Source organism: Gadus morhua, chromosome 6, assembly GCF_902167405.1.
Source record: "Gadus morhua chromosome 6, gadMor3.0, whole genome shotgun sequence".
Taxonomy (NCBI): Eukaryota; Metazoa; Chordata; class Actinopteri; order Gadiformes; family Gadidae; genus Gadus; species Gadus morhua.
The window spans coordinates 4,246,544-4,270,213 of NC_044053.1; the positions used below are offsets into that span (position 1 = coordinate 4,246,544).

At 41.6% G+C, this 23,670-nt stretch overlaps 3 protein-coding genes and 1 long non-coding RNA gene across 8 annotated transcripts in view; all 4 read left to right on the forward strand.

The window, feature by feature from the left end:
• The first annotated feature begins 1,235 nt into the window (after positions 1-1,235).
• LOC115545785 (sialic acid-binding Ig-like lectin 10) lies at positions 1,236-4,592 on the forward strand. Its single transcript, XM_030359220.1, has 5 exons — positions 1,236-1,266; positions 1,403-1,705; positions 2,903-2,975; positions 3,703-3,784; positions 3,867-4,592. The coding sequence occupies exons 1-5, from the start codon at positions 1,236-1,238 to the stop codon at positions 4,086-4,088; spliced, it is 711 nt and encodes a 236-aa protein (XP_030215080.1). The 3' UTR covers positions 4,089-4,592.
• Positions 4,593-6,786: 2,194 nt separating this feature from the next.
• The window catches only part of LOC115546143 (sialic acid-binding Ig-like lectin 14), a 30,613-nt gene continuing 13,729 nt past the window's right edge, over positions 6,787-23,670 (forward strand). The window contains exons 1-9 of one of the 5 annotated variants that reach the window (XM_030359827.1): positions 6,800-6,996; positions 7,458-7,517; positions 8,038-8,382; positions 8,518-8,811; positions 9,083-9,346; positions 9,722-10,024; positions 10,205-10,277; positions 10,729-10,810; positions 10,893-11,485. In XM_030359827.1, the coding sequence (XP_030215687.1) occupies positions 7,472-7,517; positions 8,038-8,382; positions 8,518-8,811; positions 9,083-9,346; positions 9,722-10,024; positions 10,205-10,277; positions 10,729-10,810; positions 10,893-11,114 (1,629 nt within the window). In that variant the 5' untranslated portion in view covers positions 6,800-6,996; positions 7,458-7,471 and the 3' untranslated portion in view covers positions 11,115-11,485. Of the gene's footprint in view, positions 6,997-7,457; positions 7,518-8,037; positions 8,383-8,517; positions 8,812-9,082; positions 9,347-9,721; positions 10,025-10,204; positions 10,278-10,728; positions 10,811-10,892; positions 11,486-18,585; positions 18,668-18,749; positions 20,426-23,670 lie in introns of those variants that run through there. The other 4 variants (XM_030359830.1, XM_030359831.1, XM_030359828.1 and 1 more) reach the window with 4 other exon arrangements.
• Positions 13,508-14,628, forward strand: LOC115546150 (uncharacterized). The gene is made up of 3 exons (XR_003977203.1): positions 13,508-13,574; positions 14,040-14,099; positions 14,617-14,628. It is a non-coding gene; the product is annotated as an uncharacterized LOC115546150 (long non-coding RNA).
• Positions 17,230-18,048, forward strand: LOC115546146 (sialic acid-binding Ig-like lectin 5). Its single transcript, XM_030359838.1, has 2 exons — positions 17,230-17,605; positions 17,786-18,048. Exons 1-2 carry the CDS (start codon positions 17,248-17,250, stop codon positions 17,860-17,862), a joined length of 435 nt encoding a protein of 144 aa, XP_030215698.1. The 5' UTR covers positions 17,230-17,247; the 3' UTR covers positions 17,863-18,048.

Consider the following 23,670-nt stretch of genomic DNA (forward strand, 5'->3'; position numbering starts at 1 on the left):
AAATGTTTGAAATTAAAATCAATGTGAAAATCTTCAACCAGGAAATAATCATAATCAAACCTTTTGTTTCAATCTGAGGCAAAACAAGTTGCATAATAAACTCACAGTCAAGAGAAGCTCTCTCTCTCTCTCTCTCTCTCTCTCTCTCTCTCTCTCTCTCTCTCTCTCTAGCGTCATAGAAGAACTTCTAGCAGGTCAGGAAAACCTGTTTGACAGGAGATGATGGTAGCAGAGAATATAAAGTGACATTTATGAATAACCAATTGTCATTTTATCACACATATAGTATGCTTCTTCACATAAACCTTTAAACATACACATATTGCATTGCTCTCGAAATAGTCATCACCTCAGTAAACAATAAATGAATTGAAAGATTACAATGAATTCAATGGCAAATATTGCAAATTAAACTAATTATTTCCAATAGGTTTACTTGTATTTTGTGCTAAAATTCAAAGTGTCACATCTGTATTTACAATACAGCTTGATTCTGCATCTCTATTTACAGCTCATTAGTCCATGTCAATGTTTACTGTTGCTATGGCAACAAGAGACTGCGCTTAGCCAAATCATCTGAACAATAATAACCCATAATATCACAATTCGGCCTATTTAAACAAAATCAACCACAACTACCAACAGTCACAGCCCTTCAACTCTGGGCTAATATGTTGTCACAAGTATGCAGTTAATTAGGTCACATCACATTCAATGTAAAAACGTTTTCTACTTTGTTTTGGACATGTCTCAAAATGTAGCCTAGCTAGCCCCAGGCTAACGTTACTTAACATATATGCCTCCACTCGCTCGTCTCCTGGCGCAGCAGCACCTGCTGGGGTGTGGACCCCGGCACCAAATAGGTCTGTCAATTTTGAACATTTAACTTCCATCGCCAGAGGCTTAAGTCGCCGTTTTTCAGCACCACCCGGGCGTTTTCAGCTCCGTACCGGCTCCCGCGACTCCGGCCCATGCCATGAGGTCCCGCCCACCCTGGTTTGTGTTGTGATTGACAGCACTGTCAGGGCTCTCTGAGCCAGTCAGCCCATGATTGATTGACAATGACAAACATAGACCAATAATATGCGTTGATGCTGGCAACACACTGCTAGCTCTCTGTAGCCCATTGGCTGGCCCAATTGGAGGGAATTTAGAAGAGGAAAAAAGAAAAAATAGCGGACCGGACCGGCCCACATTGGGTCAACGGCCCACCGGGACGATGCCCGGTATGCCAGATGGCCAGTCCACCCCTGGTCGACATTCAAAGTAAGATTGACTCAAAATCAGGAACAACCCTGAGTTTGGTGATGTAGTGATAGCAATGTTTTTTGTTAAAAAGGAAGTAAGATGACTTCTCCAAATTCTCTCTTCTTGTTGTCTTCCCTCTTCCCTGTATTCACAGCTCCTCCCAGGATCCTGCCCGCTTCAAGCTGCAGCAGAATTGCAGCCTGGGTGCGATGTTCCTGCTACAGCGTGGGCAGACCATCACCGTCTCTGGAGTGGTGGTTGGATGGGAAACTGTTGTCGGGTTCTGAAGACGTGTCTGTTAGCCATGTCAACCTGGAGAACGCCACGTTGAGGAGCTCCATCACAATGAGGGCCCCTGCTGGTCCGACAGCCTTGACCTGCCACAGCTCCAACGCTGCCGGGAACACCAGCCAGGAGCTTCCTGTCCCCCACCAGGATATACAGCAATACCTGACAGGTCTGACCTCAGGGAGCTAAAGGGACCCTAAAAAAATAATAAAAAATCCTAACAAAGTAATTTACAAGGTCATACAAACAAGAAAAATGACTAAAAGTAGAAATTGATGAAGTAACAATGACAAGCAAGATTAATTAGGAGATATTTGAAAGAAGAAACAACGCTGAAGTTTGGAGACGCTGTATTGAGAGGGACAGTAATACAACGAGTTACAGTAGTCTAAGCAGGAAGAGATGAGAGCGTTGATAACGGTGTCAAGATTCTAACTGGTTAAAAACAATCTACTTTATAGATAATGCGACATTGCAGAAACACAATTCAAAGACTGATATCATCTTGTGGTAAAAGTTCATTCAAAACAGGATCAAACCTGAGCTTGCACCTAAAGGTTTCCTCGATCTAAGACAGAAGACAAAGCAGTGTGTTGATCAATAATTCAAAGTAAGATTGACTCAAAACCATAGAGCAAATGTAAGGTTATTTTATTCAAACCTGAATATGTTTCTTATCTATTCATTTCAGTTTTTGCTTTGCTTTTCTGTTCACTCTGACAGCTTATTTTAAGGTCAACATTCAAAGTAAGATTGACCCAAAACCAGGAACAACCCTGAGTTTGGTGATGTAGTGATAACAACGTTTTTTGTTAAACAGGAAGTAAGATGACTTCTCCAAATTCTCTCTTCTTGTTGTCTTCCCCCTTCCCTGTATTCACAGCTCCTCCCAGGATCCTGCCCTCTTCAGGCTGCAGCAGAATTGCAGCCTGGGTGCGATGTTCCTGCTACAGCGTGGGCAGACCATCACCGTCTCTGGAGTGGTGGTTGGATGGGAAACTGGTGTTGGGTTCTGAAGACGTGTCTGTTAGCCAGGTCAACCTGGAGAACGCCACGTTGAGGAGCTCCCTCACAATGAGGGCCCCTGCTGGTCTGACAGCCTTGACCTGCCACAGCTCCAACGCTGCCGGGAACACCAGCCAGGAGCTTCCTGTCCCCCACCTGGATACACAGCCAAACCTGACAGGTCTGTCCTCTGGGAGATAAAGCACAACCAATGCACATATATCAATGCACGACCAGCTGTGAGTCTGAAGAGCCTCGGGTTCTTTAAAAATGTATTGACCTGTTCAATCACAGACAATCACAAAACCATTAACAAAACCACCTGACAACACATTCTAAATCCTGATCTTTAATATTCCAGACTTGGTGCTGTGCATTGTCAAATCTGCTGTGATGCTCGTGGGCTTAGTGTGCGTGGTCGTCTGTATTATAAGGTAAGTCCACTTGAACTCGTACACATTCACTGTGTTTAGAAATTCACAACTTTCTCTGTTGAATTCAGATAGATGTCATTTAGCAGCAGATGCCTACAAGCAGACTGAGGACATGGAGAACTGAACCCCAGGGGCGCAGTTGAGCGTTGACAGTGTAGAGTGTAATGACGGTTGCCAACTACTCCCCAAGTACCAACTACGTACACTTATTATGCCCTGCTGTTCAATAAATCTGAAAACTTTTAAGGCAAGATATATGCATAATATTTGCAAAACATATTTTTTTAATCAATGAGGGCTATTTAAAGAAACAATAAAGAGATTCAGCAGCATTAACAGTGCTGCCAGGTGCTCGTCACGTCATGTAGCTTCAGTGCTGGAGCTTCTGATCTAAAATGGTTTATCACACATCAATCGTGTGTGGGACAAATCGCATTATTTACAATAACCCATGGATTGTTATCTATGTATTAGCGAATCAGAAATAGACGTATTCTAGTTGTACTATATTTAGCTCAGTCCACACTATGCATTATACACTGTCTAGTCTGTCCCCCTGGTGCTCATTATTTTTCCGGTTGCATTCCGGTCAACGGGAGTGGGACAGCGCTCTCTCTATGATAGCTCTGCCAGAACCTTTCAACTGGTTTCCAAACCCCCTGACCAATAGACCATCCCACCCCCTCTGATGTACAGTTTGCTCTACTGTGTATTATTTTGATTTCAGAACTCGGAAAGTGAGTGAGGAGACGCGGTCCTTTAACGCTGCCACTGTGAAGCGAGCCCCCCCAGACGAGGAGGAGTCCCAGGTAACGTGGATACAAGCTCCACACTGACCTCTGGGATATTTGTGGAGCTCTGTTGTGATTGAAGACCCATTCTGTATCTCAGGTCATCTTCGGAAGTGAGGAGGACGACTACATTAACAGCGGGATGCAGATGAACCCGGTTGGGCCGAGAGAGGAGCCGGTTGGACCGAGAGAGGAGGCTGTTCTGAGAGCCGGTTCCCCAGTCTCAACGCACCGTGATGCAGCCTCCTCCCGCCGGATAGGCCCTGCAGGCTCCCACCCAGGACGACCGGTCTCTAGGGAGCTGACTGAAGATACTCAGTAAACAGTTCATGATGACCAAGTATTTCCTCCAGGTAGAAATTTTAAAAAGTTAGTATGCAGCTTTCTTTTAATAAGTTGATAGCCATCTGTGTCAGTGGCAGCCTGCCCTATATGCTGAATATGCAGTTGTGTGGACCAGCTAAGCCAGTTCACAAAAGTTAATTAATTCTCTAATTCAAGATCCATTCTGAAGGGGTTATGTTGCCCTCTGGTGGTGATTTGCATTCACAGTCCAGGTAGAGAATTGTAGTTGTCTGTATTAGTGAATTTTAACGCAATATATATTGTTTCTTACATTGTGTAAAACATGACAGCAAATCTATTGAAATTAATCAATGTATTAATTGTAATTCCAGCCTTTTGGCCAAATAAACATTGGTCAAGTTTCTACAAGGTTTTATAGCAATGTCTAATGTTGATGTGTAGCCATCTCTTTTAAACAATTGCAGTCTTCAGTTGTTGTTTTTTAAGTCACAGTTTTCAGCTCAAGGCAAGGAGCGGCCCCCAAAAAAAGTCTTGCCTAGGGGCCCCTACTGCCTAGAGCCAACACTGACAAGTAGCATACCTTGGGGCCCATGGTACCAACCAGTCTTCCTGGTCAGTATTAACCATAAGCAGTATTTGCAGTATCAAGGGAGAACAATATAAACAGTGTTATAAGATGACCGTATAATCAGTAAGCATTTTCAGAAGGGAACAGTGTAAACTGGGGGAGTCTGATTGGACTCTGGTGCTGGGTGAGGCTGCACACCTGTTGCACATTGAGTAATCAGTGAGCACAGGTTAAACCAGCTGTCTGCACTCGCACTCGGGGAGATCTCCTTGACGGCAGTGGAGCGCCCTTTGATACAATGTCAGACTTTTGTTATAAACCACTAGATGTCGCCATTTCTGACTTTCTGTTCTCTGTGTTTTTTCCATCTAATTATGTCTCTTGTTAAGCAGACTCACCTGCCCCATGTTAATTAGGCATGTGATTTGTTTAGCCATTTTGTCTCGCAGTATTTAAGCCGATCTTTCCACTCTGTCTCTGTTGAGTCTTCACTGAACCCCCGTGAGTAAACCTTAGTCTTGAACAGTATTTGCTGATTGCCTTCTTGTACTTTGACCCTGGACTGTTTTTCTACTCTGAGTTTGGGATTACCCTGTAGTCCTGAAGTAACAGAATGGTAGCAACAGAGTATCAATGGTATTAACAGAGATTATCAACAGTATTAGCAGGGAATGGTAGTAACAGATTAGTATGAACTGTATTAACAGTATTAACAGAGCAGTATTAACAGAGCAGTATTAACAGTATTAACAGAGCAGTATCAACAGTAATAACAGAGCAGTATTAACAGTATTAACAGAGCAGTATTAACAGTATTAACAGTGATTAGTATCAACAGCATTAACAGAGCAGTATCAACAGTATTAACAGAGATTAGTATCAACAGTATTAACAGAGCAGTATTAACAGTATTAACAGCAGTATTAACAGAGCAGTATCAACAGTATTAACAGAGCAGTATCAACAGTATTAACAGAGCAGTATTAACAGTATTAACAGAGCAGTATTAACAGTACTAACAGTTGTGCCGACCCCGTGGCTCGAGGAGACTGGGGGCGGGTCTCCTGCTCATGTGTTGGAGGTCGTGGGAGGAGCCAGTGGCTCATTACGGAGAGGTGGAAGCACCTGTGTCATGTGATCTCAGAAGCTGCCATTTTGAATGACGCCGTCTCCAAGCCCTCGACCCCAGTGCACTCGATTTCCGTTGTGCAGGCTGCTCAACTTCCCGTTTTTTGTTCCATTACCCTGCTTTGTCGACTCTACACCACTACATAACATATATCCATCATCCACTTACTGTGTTACTGATGCTGCTGATCTACACATGTCATTACTTCAATTTAGCGGTCGTCCTTCATTCAATTATGTTAAGTTTACTCTTTCAATCATCACCCTCTCCAATAGTTTGTATTAACAGAACAGTATCAACAGTATCAACAGTATTAACAGTATCAACAGAACAGCATCAACAGCATTAACAGTATTAACAGAACAGTATCAACAGCATTAACAGTATTAACAGAACAGTATCAACAGTCAGAAGAATTAACAGAGAACTGTATCAACGAGGTTAACAGAGAACAGTATCAACAGTGTTAACAGAGAAAAGTATCATCAGAGAACCGCATGAACGGTGTTAACATTATTAACAAAATGAATAGAAGTCAGTATCAACAGTATTAACAGTGAACAGGGCCGACGGACTGCGGGGGAAAGTGAGGCAGTCGTGGGGGGTCCAAGGCAGAGGGGGGGCCCATGGCAATTAAAAAAAAACAAAAAAAGAAAAAACGGTTGAATCATCCACCAGCCCATAGTGTTAGGAGTCGCACACGACCACGTCCCCGTCCCCCCTCCTCCCGTCAGCAGTTGCTCTCTACCCCCCCCCCCCCCCCCCCCCCCCCGTCAACAATTCAGCGCAGGGGGCTGGTAGGGGGAATACAGGGCCCAGGATTTGGTGCAACGGCCCTGCCAGTGAACAGTGTGAACGGCTTGAACAGTGTTTACAATAGTAACAGTATTAACAGAGACCAGTATCAATAGTATTACTAGAGAACAGTATTAGCTGCATTAACAGCGTTAATGTTATTAACAGTAGTAGCAATTAACAGTATTAAGAGTATTTACTAATCTACAGTCATACAGTGCAGTATTAATATTGGTTGATTATGGTTTTGTTGAACCTTTAATCTCTAACTATATCTTCTTCCTGTATGTTGGCTCAGCTCTAGGTTATGTCTCTGCTCATGTACATTTTAATAAGTTCCTCATTCACTCATCTCACCAAGGCGTGGAGAGAAAGATGAAGTAAAGCTTTTACTCTTCAGGAACTTCATATCAAGTCCTTCACCTCTATCACGTAAGTCAACTCTATGTCTGGTTGATAGAACAAAGGAACATAATTACTGTTGTGTTACACGTCTAATGTCTATTACATATATTTATGTATATTATTTTTAGTTTTATTCAAGCAATACCTGTTTTAGTTAATGTAAGGGTGTGATCTTTTGTTCTCCTGTTTATATCTCTGTCTAAACTTCTCAAGAGTTGAACATTTCCAAATGTTATCTTTAAAGGTAATACATCACATATGCATGGTTATTATCATTGTTCTTCTTTGAATATTGGTATTATATGATGGAAAATTAGTTTAATTAGTCATGGTAAAAGTGGTAGATTTACTGGTATTTTTAAATAGAAATTTCTATAGCATTCAACAATGTCTTACTATTACTAGTGTAGTACTGAATACCTTAAGGGTAGTACGATATTAAGTGTAGTACAGAAGTTAATGTGATTTTTGTATTTCTCCTGATGAAGTTCTGGAGGAGAACATGACTGGATCCTGGAAACTATTTCTGCTCTGTAGTCTCCTGCAAGGTAAACATCTCAACCCTCTCAGTTGATACCTGTAGTTACTATCTTAATACCTGTAGCTCTGAAGTTCTCCCTCTAGTCTCTGTTTTTACCCTCTGTAGTACTCTAATAATACCTGTAGTACCTACTCTGTTAATGCCTATATTACTCTCTTAATACCTGTAGTGCCCTCTGTAGTACTCTTTGAATACCTATTGTACTCTCTTAATACCTGTAGTATTCACTGTGATCCTCTGTCAATACCAGTAGTACTCTGCTAATACTTCTTAATTACTCAGTGTTTACTTTAAAGTGTAAGATTTTGAAACTAATTAGAAGAATACCATACAAATGAAACATAATAATGACAATAATAATGATAATAATAACTCATAACTTAGTAAATAATATTACTAACTAATAATAATTTATTGATGCTGATAAATGATCGTATTTTGTAGGAAGTTCAATGTTGCATTTAAATATATTGTCAAAGTTTGTGCATCGATTGAGCCTTTGGATTTGTCAACCTCTTGTTTTAAAGGTGCTGGGTGCAACGCTGCAGAATTTGAGGCCCTAATGCCAGAAAGAGTGACGACACTCAATGGATCCTGTGTTACCGTTCCTTGTAACTTCACCTTGTGGGACGGGTTTGATGCATTGCTAAAGCCTGGATGCAAAAAATTGTGGTATAAAATTAAGGATCAACCTATAAGCAACCAACTTATAAGTTCTACAACAATCAGGGGGGAGCTTACAGCACACGACTGTACTACAACATTCAATAACGTACATGAAGACAATGGTCAATATTATTTTAGAATTGACTGTGATGGAAGTGATTTAAGATATAATTTTAATGAAAACCCAGTGACCATCAGGATCAAGGGTAAGTGCAATGTGTGTCTGACTGAAACAAACAAGTATCACAAGTCCTTTTGGTCTTACTGTGGTTCAGATGATGCTGAATGCTGGTAATGCTTCGGTCTCCATAGTAACCTCTCTAAATTGATTTGGTACCCAGGGCTCCCTGATGCACCTCGTTTGACCCCCCCCAAGGAGCCGGTGGTGGAGGGGACTCCTGTGGAGCTGGGGTGCTCTGCCCCGTCCTACTGTGACACCCACCCCCCCACTGTGACGTGGACCCCCGCCCTGGGGCTCAGCACCCAGCTCCAGCAGAACGATACCGTGACCTCCACTCTGACCTTCAACGCCTCCCACCTCCACCATGGAAACAATGTCTCCTGCACTGCGGCCTACTACATACCATCTGGGAACAAAACTGTGACGTCTACGAGATACCAACTCAGTATCTCATGTGAGTCAATGTACTACCTTCTCAATGAAGAGTACATTTTATTATTTGTTTACTTTTTTATATTGATCTTCTCTGTAATATACCTTTTTTTTCCTTGATCTTAGAAGACAAAGCAGTGGGTTGATAAACAACAACTTTTGATTATTCTCCTGTTTTTCATTTCATATACTTTATTTTATTGTATCCAGAACAGTTTTGTTAAATTCACAACATCTGACCAACATGACAGTGGAGCTGAGGGCTAGGCTCTGATTGGTGGGTTCTCTCTCAGATGCCCCCAGGAACACCTCTGCTGTCGGCAGCCCGTGTCTTCCAGCCAGAGAGGGAGGCTGCCTCAACCTGACCTGCACCAGTCATGCTAACCCTGCTGTCAGCGAGTTCACCTGGTACCGAATACACGGAGAACACATCCTTAAGATCGGGACTGGATCTTCTCTGTCCAGCCAGCTGTGGAACACCAATAACGTTTTCTTCTGTGAGGCCAGGAATAAAATTGGCACGGAAAAGTCTGATGTCTTCAAGATCGACATTCAAAGTAAGTTGATTCAAAACAGGATCAATCCTGAGCTTGGTGATGTATCTAAATGTTTCCTCGATCTAAGACAGAAGTCAAAGCAGTGTGTTGATCAATAATTCAAAATAAGATTGACTCAAAACCATTGAGCAAATTTAAGGTTATTTTATTCAAACCTGAATGTTTCTTATCTATTCATTTCAGTTTTTGCTGTTCTTTTCTGTTCACTCTGACAGCTTATTGTAAGGTCGACATTAAAAGTAAGATTGACTCAAAACCAGGAACAACCCTGAGTTTGGTGATGTAGTGATAACAATGTTTTTTGTTAAACAGGAAGTAAGATGACTTCTCCAAATTCTCTCTTCTTGTTGTCTTCCCCCTTCCCTGTATTCACAGCTCCTCCCAGGATCCTGCCCGCTTCAAGCTGCAGCAGAATTGCAGCCTGGGTGCGATGTTCCTGCGACAGCGTGGGCAGACCATCACCGTCTCTGGAGTGGAGGTTGGATGGGAAACTGGTGTTGGGTTCTGAAGACGTGTCTGTTAGCCAGGTCAAGCTGGAGAACGCCACGTTGAGGAGCTCCCTCACAATGAGGGCCCCTGCTGGTCCGACAGCCTTGACCTGCCACAGCTCCAACGCTGCCGGGAACACCAGCCAGGAGCTTCCTGTCCCCCACCAGGATATACAGCAATACCTGACAGGTCTGTCCTCAGGGAGATTAAGCACAACCAATGCACTTATATCAATGCACAACCAACTGTGAGTCGGAAGAGCCTCGGGGTCTTTAAAAATGTATTGACCTGTTCAAACAGAGCCAATCACAAAACCATGAACAAAACCTCCTGATAACACATTCTAAATCCTGATCTTTAATATTCCAGACTTGGTGCTGTGCATTGTCAAATCTGCTGTGATGTTCGTGGGCTTAGTGTGCGTGGTCGTCTGTATTATAAGGTAAGTCTACATGAAATCGTACACATTCACTGTGTTTAGAAATTCACAACTTTCTCTGTTGAATTCAGATAGATGTCATTTAGCAGCAGATGCCTTCAAGCAGACTGAGGACATGGGGAACTGAACCCCAGGGGCGCAGTGGAGCGTTGACAGTGTAGTGTAGTGACGGTTTTCATTTACACCTCAAGTACCAACAACTACAAACACTTAGTATGCCCTGCTGTCCAATAAATCTGAAAACGATCAAGGCAAGATATATGCATCTCATTTGCAAAAAATATAGATAAATATACATTTTATCCAATGAGGGCTATTTAAAGAAAAATATGAAGCGCTCTCTCTATGATAGCTCTGCCAGAACCTTTCAACTGGTTTTCAAACCCCCTGACCTATAGACCATCCTACCCCTCTGATATACAGTTTGCTCTACTGTGTATTCTTTTGATTTCAGAACTCGGAAAGTGGGTGAGGAGACGCGGTACTTTAACGCTGCCACTGTGAAGCGAGCCCCCCCAGACGAGGAGGAGTCCCAGGTAGCGTGGATACAAGCTCCACACTGACCTCTGGGATATTTGTGGAGCTCTGTTGTGATTGAAGACCCATTCTGTGTCTCAGGTCATCTTCGGAAGTGAGGAGGACAACTACGTTAACAGCGGGATGCAGATGAACCCGGTTGGGCCGAGAGAGGAGCCGGTTGGACCGAGAGAGGAGGCTGTTCTGAGAGCCGGTTCCCCAGTCTCAACGCACCGTGATGCAGCCTCCTCCCGCCGGATAGGCCCTGCAGGCTCCCAGCCAGGACGACCGGTCTCTAGGGAGCTGACTGAAGATACTCAGTAAACAGTTCATGATGACCAAGTATTTCCTCCAGGTAGAAATTTTAAAAAGTTAGTATATAGCTTTTTTTTTAAAAAGTTGATAACCATCGGTGTCAGTGGCAGCCTGCCCGATACGCTGAATATGCAGTTGTGTGGACCAGCTAAGCCAGTTCACAAAAGTTAATTAATTCTCTTATTCGAGATCCGTTCTGAAGGGGTTATGTAGTCGTCCGTAGTGAATTTTAACACAATATATACTGTTTCTTACATTGTGTAAAACATGACAGCAAATCTATTGAAATTAATAAATGTATTAATTGTAATTCCAGCCTTTTGGCCAAATAAACATTGGTCAAGTTTCTACAAGGTTTTATAGCAATGTCTAATGTTGATGTGTAGCCATCTCTTTTAAACAATTGCAGTCTTCAGTTGTTGTTTTTTAAGTCACAGTTTTCAGCTCAAGGCAAGGAGCGGCCCCCAAAAAAAGTCTTGCCTAGGGGCCCCTACTGCCTAGAGCCAACACTGACAAGTAGCATACCTTGGCGCCCATGGTACCAACCAGTCTTCCTGGTCAGTATTAACCATAAGCAGTATTTGCAGTATCAAGGGAGAACAATATAAACAGTGTTATAAGATGACCGTATAATCAGTAAGCATTTTCAGAAGGGAACAGTGTAAACTGGGGGAGTCTGATTGGACTCTGGTGCTGGGTGAGGCTGCACACCTGTTGCACATTGAGTAATCAGTGAGCACAGGTTAAACCAGCCGTCTGCACTCGCACTCGGGGAGATCTCCTTGACGGCAGTGGAGCGCCCTTTGATACAATGTCAGACTTTTGTTATAAACCACTAGATGTCGCCATTTCTGACTTTCTGTTCTCTGTGTTTTTTCCATCTAATTATGTCTCTTGTTAAGCAGACTCACCTGCCCCATGTTAATTAGGCATGTGATTTGTTTAGCCATTTTGTCTCGCAGTATTTAAGCCGATCTTTCCACTCTGTCTCTGTTGAGTCTTCACTGAACCCCCGTGAGTAAACCTTAGTCTTGAACAGTATTTGCTGATTGCCTTCTTGTACTTTGACCCTGGACTGTTTTTCTACTCTGAGTTTGGGATTACCCTGTAGTCCTGAAGTAACAGAATGGTAGCAACAGAGTATCAATGGTATTAACAGAGATTATCAACAGTATTAGCAGGGAATGGTAGTAACAGATTAGTATGAACTGTATTAACAGTATTAACAGAGCAGTATTAACAGAGCAGTATTAACAGTATTAACAGAGCAGTATCAACAGTATTAACAGAGCAGTATCAACAGTAATAACAGAGCAGTATTAACAGTATTAACAGAGCAGTATTAACAGTATTAACAGTGATTAGTATCAACAGCATTAACAGAGCAGTATCAACAGTATTAACAGAGATTAGTATCAACAGTATTAACAGAGCAGTATTAACAGTATTAACAGCAGTATTAACAGAGCAGTATCAACAGTATTAACAGAGCAGTATCAACAGTATTAACAGAGCAGTATTAACAGTATTAACAGAGCAGTATTAACAGTACTAACAGTTGTGCCGACCCCGTGGCTCGAGGAGACTGGGGGCGGGTCTCCTGCTCATGTGTTGGAGGTCGTGGGAGGAGCCAGTGGCTCATTACGGAGAGGTGGAAGCACCTGTGTCATGTGATCTCAGAAGCTGCCATTTTGAATGACGCCGTCTCCAAGCCCTCGACCCCAGTGCACTCGATTTCCGTTGTGCAGGCTGCTCAACTTCCCGTTTTTTGTTCCATTACCCTGCTTTGTCGACTCTACACCACTACATAACATGTATCCATCATCCACTTACTGTGTTACTGATGCTGCTGATCTACACATGTCATTACTTCAATTTAGCGGTCGTCCTTCATTCAATTATGTTAAGTTTACTCTTTCAATCATCACCCTCTCCAATAGTTTATTACGGCCTAGAGCCGGGTCTAAACACAGTATTAACAGAACAGTATCAACAGTATTAACAGAGAAAAGTATCATCAGAGAACCGCAAGAACGGTGTTAACAAAATTAACAAAATGAATAGAAGTCAGTATCAACAGTATTACCAGTAAACAGTGTGAATGGCTTTAACAGTGTTTACAATAGTAACAGTATTAACAGAGACCAGTATCAATAGTATTAATAGAGAACAGTATTAGCTGCATTAACAGCGTTAACATTATTAACAGTAGTAGCAATTAACAGTATTAAGAGCATTTACTAATCAACAGTCATTGCAGTATTAATATTAGTTGATTATGGTTTTGTTGAACCTTTAATCTCTAACTATATCTTCTTCCTGTATGTTGGCTCAGCTCTAAGTTATGTCTCTGCTCGTGTACATTTTAATAAGTTCCTCATTCGCTCATCTATCCAAGGCGTAGACAGAAAGATGAAGTAAAGCTTTTACTCATCAGGAACTTCATATCAAGTCCTTCACCTCTATCACGTAAGTCAACTCGATGTCTGGTTGATAGAACAAAGGAACATAATTACTGTTGTATTACACGTCTAATGTCTATTACATGTATTGATGCATATTATTTTTTGTTTTATTCAAGCAAAACCTGTTTTAGTTAATGTAAGTGTGTTATCTTTTGTTTTACTGTTTATATCTCTGTCTAAACTTCTCAAGAGTTGAACATGTCCAAATGTTATCTTTAAAGGTAATACATCACATATACGTGGTTATTATCATTGTTCTTCTTTGAATATTGGTATTATATGATGGAAAATTAGTTTAATTAGTCATGGTAAAAGTGGAAGATTTACTTCGATTTATTTCGAAATAGACATTTCTATAGCATTTAACAATGTCTTGCTATTGTTAGTGTAGTACTGAATACCTTAAATGTAGTATGATATTAAGTGTAGTACAGAAGTTAATGAGATTATTGTATTTCTCCTGATGAAGTTGTGGAGGAGAACATGACTGGATCCTGGAGACTATTTCTACTCTGTAGTCTCCTGCAAGGTAAACATCTCAACACTCTCTGTTGAAACCTGTAGCTACCTTCTTAATACCTGTAGCACTGAACTACTCTCTGTAATACTCTGATAATACCTGTAGTACTTGCTCTGTTAATACCTATTGTACTCTCTTAATACCTGTAGTACCCTCTGTAGTCCTCTGTTAATTAATACCTGGAGTAATCACTGTAATCCTGTGTTAATACCGGTAGTAGTCTCTGTGATCCTCTGTGTGTGTTCACTATAAAACGTAAGATTTTGAAATTAATTAGAAAAATACCATCCAAGTCAAAAATAATAGTGATAATAATAATAATAATAATAATAATAATAATAATAATAATGATAATAATATTAATAATAATAAATAATAACTTAGTAATTAATATTACTAACAAATAATAATTTATTGATTCTGATAAATGATCTTGTTTTGGTAGGAAGTTCAATGTTGCATTAAAATATTTTGTCAGTTTGTGCATCGATTGAGCCTTTGGATTTGTCAACCTCTTGTTTTAAAGGTGCTGGGTGCAACGCTGCAGGATTTGCGGCCCTAATGCCAGAAAGAGTGACGACACTCAGTGGATCCTGTGTTACCGTTCCTTGTTCCTTCACCTTGGAGGACGGGTTTGATGCCTGGCTAAAGCCTGGATGTGGACATTTCTGGTTAAATTATCATTTTATGCATATAGGTTCTACAACAATCAGGGGGGACCTTACAGAATACAACTGTACCACAACATTCAATAACGTACAGGAAGACAAAGTTCAATATTATTTTAGAATTTACTGTGATGGAAGTGATTTAAAATATCATTTTCATAGAAACCCAGTGACCATCAGAATCAAGGGTAAGTGCAATGTGTGTTCGTCTGAAACAAACATCTCTCACAAGTCCTATTGGTCTCACTGTGGTTCAGATGATGCTGAATGCTGGTAATGCTTGGGTCTCCATAGTAACCGCTCTAAATTGGTTTGGTACCCAGGGCTCCCTGATGCACCTCGTTTGACCCCCCCCAAGGAGCCGGTGGTGGAGGGGACTCCTGTGGAGCTGGGGTGCTCTGCCCCGTCCTACTGTGACACCCACCCCCCCACTGTAACGTGGACCCCCGCCCTGGGGCTCAGCACCCAGCTCCAGCAGAACGATACCGTGACCTCCACTCTGACCTTCAACGCCTCCCACCTCCACCATGGAAACAATGTCTCCTGCACTGCGGCCTACTACATACCATCTGGGAACAAAACTGTGACGTCTACGAGATACCAACTCAGTATCTCATGTGAGTCAGTGTACTACCTTTTCAATGAAGAGTACATTTTAATATTTGTTAACTTTTTTATATTGATCTTCTCTGTAATATACCTTTTTTTTCCTTGATCTTAGAAGACAAAGCAGTTTTTTGATAAACAACATTTTTTAATGCTTCTCCTGTTTTTCATTTAATTTACTCTATTTTATTGTATTCAGAACAGTTTTGTTAAATTCACAACATCTGACCAACATGACACTGGAGCTCAGGGCTAGGCTCTGATTGGTGGGTTCTCTCTCAGATGCCCCCAGGAACACCTCTGCTGTCGGCAGCCCGTGTCTTCCAGCCAGAGAGGGAGGCTGCCTCAACCTGACCTGCACCAGTCATGCTAACCCTGCTGTCAGCGAGTTCACCTGGTACCGAATACACGGAGAACACATCCTTAAGATCGGGACTGGATCTTCTCTGTCCAGCCAGCTGTGGAACGCCAATGACGTTTTCATCTGTGAGGCCAGGAATAAAATTGGCACGGAAAAGTCTGATGTCTTCAAGATCGACATTCAAAGTAAGTTGATTCAAAACAGGATCAATCCTGAGCTTGGTGATGTATCTAAATGTTTCCTCGATCTAAGACAGAAGTCAAAGCAGTGTGTTGATCAATAATTCAAAATAAGATTGACTCAAAACCATTGAGCAAATTTAAGGTTATTTTATTCAAACCTGATTGTTTCTTATCTATTCATTTCAGTTTTTGCTGTTCTTTTCTGTTCACTCTGACAGCTTATTGTAAGGTCGACATTAAAAGTAAGATTGACTCAAAACCAGGAACAACCCTGAGTTTGGTGATGTAGTGATAACAATGTTTTTTGTTAAACAGGAAGTAAGATGACTTCTCCAAATTCTCTCTTCTTGTTGTCTTCCCCCTTCCCTGTATTCACAGCTCCTCCCAGGATCCTGCCCTCTTCAGGCTGCAGCAGAATTGCAGCCTGGGTGCGATGTTCCTGCTACAGCGTGGGCAGACCATCACCGTCTCTGGAGTGGCGGTTGGATGGGAAACTGGTGTTGGGTTCTGAAGACGTGTCTGTTAGCCAGGTCAACCTGGAGAACGCCACGTTGACGAGCTCCCTCATAATGAGGGCCCCTGCTGGTCTGACAGCCTTGACCTGCCACAGCTCCAACGCTGCCGGGAACACCAGCCAGGAGCTTCCTGTCCCCCACCTGGATACACAGCAATACCTGACAGGTCTGACCTCAGGGAGCTAAAGGGACCCTAAAAAAATAATAAAAAATCCTAACAAAGTAATTTACAAGGTCATACAAACAAGAAAAATGACTAAAAGTAGAAATTGATGAAGTAACAATGACAAGCAAGATTAATTAGGAGATATTTGAAAGAAGAAACAACGCTGAAGTTTGGAGACGCTGTATTGAGAGGGACAGTAATACAACGAGTTACAGTAGTCTAAGCAGGAAGAGATGAGAGCGTTGATAACGGTGTCAAGATTCTAACTGGTTAAAAACAATCTACTTTATAGATAATGCGACATTGCAGAAACACAATTCAAAGACTGATATCATCTTGTGGTAAAAGTTCATTCAAAACAGGATCAAACCTGAGCTTGCACCTAAAGGTTTCCTCGATCTAAGACAGAAGACAAAGCAGTGTGTTGATCAATAATTCAAAGTAAGATTGACTCAAAACCATAGAGCAAATGTAAGGTTATTTTATTCAAACCTGAATATGTTTCTTATCTATTCATTTCAGTTTTTGCTTTGCTTTTCTGTTCACTCTGACAGCTTATTTTAAGGTCAACATTCAAAGTAAGATTGACCCAAAACCAGGAACAACCCTGAGTTTGGTGATGTAGTGATAACAACGTTTTTTGTTAAACAGGAAGTAAGATGACTTCTCCAAATTCTCTCTTCTTGTTGTCTTCCCCCTTCCCTGTATTCACAGCTCCTCCCAGGATCCTGCCCTCTTCAGGCTGCAGCAGAATTGCAGCCTGGGTGCGATGTTCCTGCTACAGCGTGGGCAGACCATCACCGTCTCTGGAGTGGCGGTTGGATGGGAAACTGGTGTTGGGTTCTGAAGACGTGTCTGTTAGCCAGGTCAACCTGGAGAACGCCACGTTGACGAGCTCCCTCATAATGAGGGCCCCTGCTGGTCTGACAGCCTTGACCTGCCACAGCTCCAACGCTGCCGGGAACACCAGCCAGGAGCTTCCTGTCCCCCACCTGGATACACAGCCAAACCTGACAGGTCTGTCCTCTGGGAGATAAAGCACAACCAATGCACATATATCAATGCACGACCAGCTGTGAGTCTGAAGAGCCTCGGGTTCTTTAAAAATGTATTGACCTGTTCAATCACAGACAATCACAAAACCATTAACAAAACCACCTGACAACACATTCTAAATCCTGATCTTTAATATTCCAGACTTGGTGCTGTGCATTGTCAAATCTGCTGTGATGCTCGTGGGCTTAGTGTGCGTGGTCGTCTGTATTATAAGGTAAGTCCACTTGAACTCGTACACATTCACTGTGTTTAGAAATTCACAACTTTCTCTGTTGAATTCAGATAGATGTCATTTAGCAGCAGATGCCTACAAGCAGACTGAGGACATGGAGAACTGAACCCCAGGGGCGCAGTTGAGCGTTGACAGTGTAGAGTGTAATGACGGTTGCCAACTACTCCCCAAGTACCAACTACGTACACTTATTATGCCCTGCTGTTCAATAAATCTGAAAACTTTTAAGGCAAGATATATGCATAATATTTGCAAAACATATTTTTTTAATCAATGAGGGCTATTTAAAGAAACAATAAAGAGATTCAGCAGCATTAACAGTGCTGCCAGGTGCTCGTCACGTCATGTAGCTTCAGTGCTGGAGCTTCTGATCTAAAATGGTTTATCACACATCAATCGTGTGTGGGACAAATCGCATTATTTACAATAACCCATGGATTGTTATCTATGTATTAGCGAATCAGAAATAGACGTATTCTAGTTGTACTATATTTAGCTCAGTCCACACTATGCATTATACACTGTCTAGTCTGTCCCCCTGGTGCTCATTATTTTTCCGGTTGCATTCCGGTCAACGGGAGTGGGACAGCGCTCTCTCTATGATAGCTCTGCCAGAACCTTTCAACTGGTTTCCAAACCCCCTGACCAATAGACCATCCCACCCCCTCTGATGTACAGTTTGCTCTACTGTGTATTATTTTGATTTCAGAACTCGGAAAGTGAGTGAGGAGACGCGGTCCTTTAACGCTGCCACTGTGAAGCGAGCCCCCCCAGACGAGGAGGAGTCCCAGGTAACGTGGATACAAGCTCCACACTGACCTCTGGGATATTTGTGGAGCTCTGTTGTGATTGAAGACCCATTCTGTATCTCAGGTCATCTTCGGAAGTGAGGAGGACGACTACATTAACAGCGGGATGCAGATGAACCCGGTTGGGCCGAGAGAGGAGCCGGTTGGACCGAGAGAGGAGGCTGTTCTGAGAGCCGGTTCCCCAGTCTCAACGCACCGTGATGCAGCCTCCTCCCGCCGGATAGGCCCTGCAGGCTCCCACCCAGGACGACCGGTCTCTAGGGAGCTGACTGAAGATACTCAGTAAACAGTTCATGATGACCAAGTATTTCCTCCAGGTAGAAATTTTAAAAAGTTAGTATGCAGCTTTCTTTTAATAAGTTGATAGCCATCTGTGTCAGTGGCAGCCTGCCCTATATGCTGAATATGCAGTTGTGTGGACCAGCTAAGCCAGTTCACAAAAGTTAATTAATTCTCTAATTCAAGATCCATTCTGAAGGGGTTATGTTGCCCTCTGGTGGTGATTTGCATTCACAGTCCAGGTAGAGAATTGTAGTTGTCTGTATTAGTGAATTTTAACGCAATATATATTGTTTCTTACATTGTGTAAAACATGACAGCAAATCTATTGAAATTAATCAATGTATTAATTGTAATTCCAGCCTTTTGGCCAAATAAACATTGGTCAAGTTTCTACAAGGTTTTATAGCAATGTCTAATGTTGATGTGTAGCCATCTCTTTTAAACAATTGCAGTCTTCAGTTGTTGTTTTTTAAGTCACAGTTTTCAGCTCAAGGCAAGGAGCGGCCCCCAAAAAAAGTCTTGCCTAGGGGCCCCTACTGCCTAGAGCCAACACTGACAAGTAGCATACCTTGGGGCCCATGGTACCAACCAGTCTTCCTGGTCAGTATTAAACAAGAGCAGTGTTTACAGTATCAAGAGAGAACAATATAAACAGTGTTATCAGATGACTGTATAATCAGTAAGCATTTTCAGGAGGGAACAGTGTAAACTGTCAGAGTCTGATTGGACTCTGGTGCTGGGTGAGGCTGCACACTTGTTGCACATTGAGTAATCAGTGTGCACAGGTTAAACCAGCCGCCTGCACTCGCACTCGGGGAGATCTCCTGGATGGCAGCAGAGCACCCTTTGTCACAATGTCAGACTTTTGTTATAGACCACTAGATGTCGCCAATTCTGACTTTCTGTTCTGTGTTTTTTCCATCTAATTATGTCTCATGTTAAGCAGACTCACCTGCCCCATGTTAATTAGTCATGTGATTTGTTCAGCCATTTTGTCTCGCAGTATTTAAGCCTGATCTTTCCACTCTGTCTCTGTTGAGCCTTCACTGAACCCCTGTGAGTTAACCTTAGTCTTGAACAGTATTTGCTGATTGCCTTCTTGTACTTTGACCCTGGACTGTTTTTCTACTCTGAGTTTGTATTACCCTGTTGATTTGTTCGCTATTTCTGGATTGATCTTGTTGCCAACCTTTGCCTGTCTGTTTACCCTGCCTTTTGGATTACCCCTTGGATTTACTGTCAATGTGCTTTGCCTTTTTCGAATTTTTGGACTGAGTTTATGTTTTTGGATCTTCTGAGCTTTATTGGAACTGTATTTTTCTGAGGAAAAAATACCTTAAAACTTGCTTTGCACTTGAGTCACCCTAGCTTTCTGTGTACCATACCGTGACTACCGTGACACCCTTGACATGTTCATTATCACATTTTTCAATAAACCATATTTTTAACACCACATCCGTACATCCTGTCTGGAGGAGCCCAAAATAAGTCACCTAGGTGGGGTGGGGCAGTCACCTAGGTGGAGTATAACATGGACATTTGCTACAGCCAGTATAGACAGCAGTATTAACAGAGATTAGTATCAACAGTATTAACAGAGCAGTATCAACAGTATTAACAGAGCAGTATCAACAGTATTAACAGAGCAGTATTAACAGTATTAACAGAACAGTATTAACAGAGCAGTATTAACAGTATTAACAGAGCAGTATTAACAGTATTAACAGAGCAGTATTAACAGTATTAACAGAGCATTACTAACAGAGCAGTATTAACAGAACAGTATCAACAGTAATAACAGAGCAGTATTAACAGTATTAACAGAGCAGTATTAACAGTACTAACAGTTGTGCCGACCCTGTGGCTCGAGGAGACTGGGGGCGGGTCCCCTGCTCATGTGTTGGAGGTCGTGGGAGGAGCCAGTGGCTCATTACGGAGAGGTGGAAGCACCTGTGTCATGTGATCTCAGAAGCTGCCATTTTGAATGACGCAGTCTTCAAGCCCTCGACCCCAGTGCACTCGATTTCCGTTGTGCAGGCTGCTCAACTTCCCATTTTCTGTTCCATTACCCTGCTTTGTGGACTCTACACCACTACATAACATATATCCATCATCCACTTACTGTGTTACTGATGCTTCTGATCTAGACATGCCATTACTTCAATTTAGTGTTCGACCTTCATTCAATTATGTTAAGTTTACTCCCTCAATCATCAACTCTGCAATAGTTTGATACGGCCTAGAGCTGGGTCTAAACACAGTATAAACAGAACAGTATCAACAGTATTAACAAAGAACAGTATCAATAGTATCAACAGTGAGAAGAATTAACAAAGAACTGTATCAATGAGATTAACAGAGAACAGTATCAACAGTGTTAACAGAAAAGTATCAGAGAACCGCATGAACGGTGTTAACGTTATTAACAAAATGAATAGAAGTCAGTATCAACAGTATTACCAGTGAACAGTGTGAACGGCTTTAAGAGTGTTTGCAATAGTAACAGTATTAAAAGAGAACAGTATCAAAAGTATTAATAGAGAACAGTATTAGCTGCATTAACAGCGTTAACATTATTAACAGTAGTAGCAATTAACAGTATTAAGAGTGTTTACTAATCAACAGTCATACAGTGCAGTATTAATATTGGTTGATTATGGTTTTGTTGAACCTTTAATCTCTAACTATATCTTCTTCCTGTATGTTGGCTCATGTCTAGGTTATGTCTCTGCTCATGTACATTTTAATAAGTTCCTCATTCATTCACCTCACCAAGGCGTAGAGAGAACTTCAGGAACTTCATATCAAGTCCTTCACCTCTATCACGTAAGTCAACTCTTTGCCTGGTTGATAGAACAAAGGAACATAATTACTGTTGTGTTACACGTCTAATGTCTATTACATGTATTGATGTATATTATTTTTATTCAAGCAATACCTGTTTTAGTTAATGTTAGGGTGTTATCTTTTGTTTTCCTGTTTATATCTCTGCCTCAACTTCTTAAGAGTTGAACAGGTCGAATTAAATGTTATCTTTTAAGGTTTAATTAGTCATGGTAAAAGTGGTAGATTCACTGGTGTTTTGAAATAGACATTTCTATACCAGTTTACAATGTAAGTTAATACGATATTTTCATTTCTCCTGATGAAGTTCTGGAGGAGAACATGACTGGATCCTGGAGACTATTTCTGCTCTGTAGTCTCCTGCAAGGTAAACATCTCAACCCTCTCTGATGTTACCTGTAGTTACTATCTTAATACCTGTAGTACACTCTCTCGTACCTTGTTTTTACCCTCTGTAGTACTCTAATAATACCTGGAGAACTTTTACTTTCTTTTGTCATCTGTTAATACCTATGTTACTCACATAATACCTGTAGTACTCTCTGTAGTCCTCTGTTAATACCGATAGTACCCTCTGTAGTACTCTCTTAATACCTGTAGTACCCTCTGTAATACTCTTTTAATACCTATTGTACTCTCTTAATACCTTTAGTACCCTCTGCAGTCCTCTGTTAATACCTGTAGTACTCACTGTTATCCTCTGTAAGTACCTGTAGTTCTCTCTGTCAATACCGGTTGCACTCTGCTAATATTTTTTAATTACTCAGTGATTACTTTAACTTGAGATTTAGAAGCATAATAAATGATAATAATAATAATAATAATAATAATAATAATAATAATAATAATAATAATAATAATAATAATAATAACTATTAACTCAGTGACTAATATTACTAATTAAATATTAATAGTAGGATATATTATCTTGTTTTGTTAGGAAATGAAATATTGCATTTAAATATTTTGTCAGTTTGTGCATCGATTGAGCCTTTGGATTTGTCAACCTCTTGTTTTAAAGGTGCTGGGTGCAGTGGAAGATTTGAGGTCCTAATGCAGGCGAGGGTGACGACACTCAATGGATCCTGTGTTACCGTTCCTTGTTCCTTCACCGTGAAGGACCAGTATAAAGCCAATCGACATCCTGGATGTATACCAACATGGCAAAAAGATGAAAAAACGATCATTACTACTACAACATTCAGGGGAAATCTAACAGCGTACAACTGTACTACAACATTCAATAATGTACTTGAAGGCAATGGTCCATATTATTTTAGAATTGACTGTGGATATGGAAATCCATTAAAATATAATTTTAAAGGAAACCCAGTGACCATCCAGATCAAGGGTAAGTGCAATGTGTGTCTGACTGAAACAAACATCTCTCACAAGTCCTATTGGTCTTACTGTGGTTCAGATGATGCTGAATCCTGGTAATGCTTGGGTCTCCATAGTAACCGCTCTAAGTTGGTTTGGTACCCAGGGCTCCCTGATGCACCTCGTTTGACCCCCCCCAAGGAGCCGGTGGTGGAGGGGACTCCTGTGGAGCTGGGGTGCTCTGCCCCGTCCTACTGTCACACCCACCCCCCCACTGTGACGTGGACCCCCGCCCTGGGGCTCAGCACCCAGCTCCAGCAGGACGATACCGTGACCTCCACTCTGACCTTCAACGCCTCCCACCTCCACCATGGAAACAATGTCTCCTGCACTGCGGCCTACTACATACCATCTGGGAACAGAACTGTGACGTCTACAAGATACCAACTCAGTATCTCATGTGAGTCAATGTACTACCTTTTCAATGAAGAGTACATTTTAATATTTGTTAACTTTTTTATATTGATCTTCTCTGTAAT

Coding starts and splice junctions, on each gene's coding strand:
- LOC115545785 (XM_030359220.1), top strand. CDS start 1,236: ATGGCCAGTCCACCCCTGGTCGACATTCAAA. Junction 1,267..1,402: donor ACCCCTGGTCGACATTCAAA/GTAAGATTGACT, acceptor CTGTATTCACAG/CTCCTCCCAGGATCCTGCCC. Junction 2,976..3,702: donor GTGGTCGTCTGTATTATAAG/GTAAGTCCACTT, acceptor TTTTGATTTCAG/AACTCGGAAAGTGAGTGAGG.
- LOC115546146 (XM_030359838.1), top strand. CDS start 17,248: ATGACTTCTCCAAATTCTCTCTTCTTGTTGTCTTCCCCCTTCCCTGTA. Junction 17,606..17,785: donor TACACAGCCAAACCTGACAG/GTCTGTCCTCTG, acceptor TTAATATTCCAG/ACTTGGTGCTGTGCATTGTC.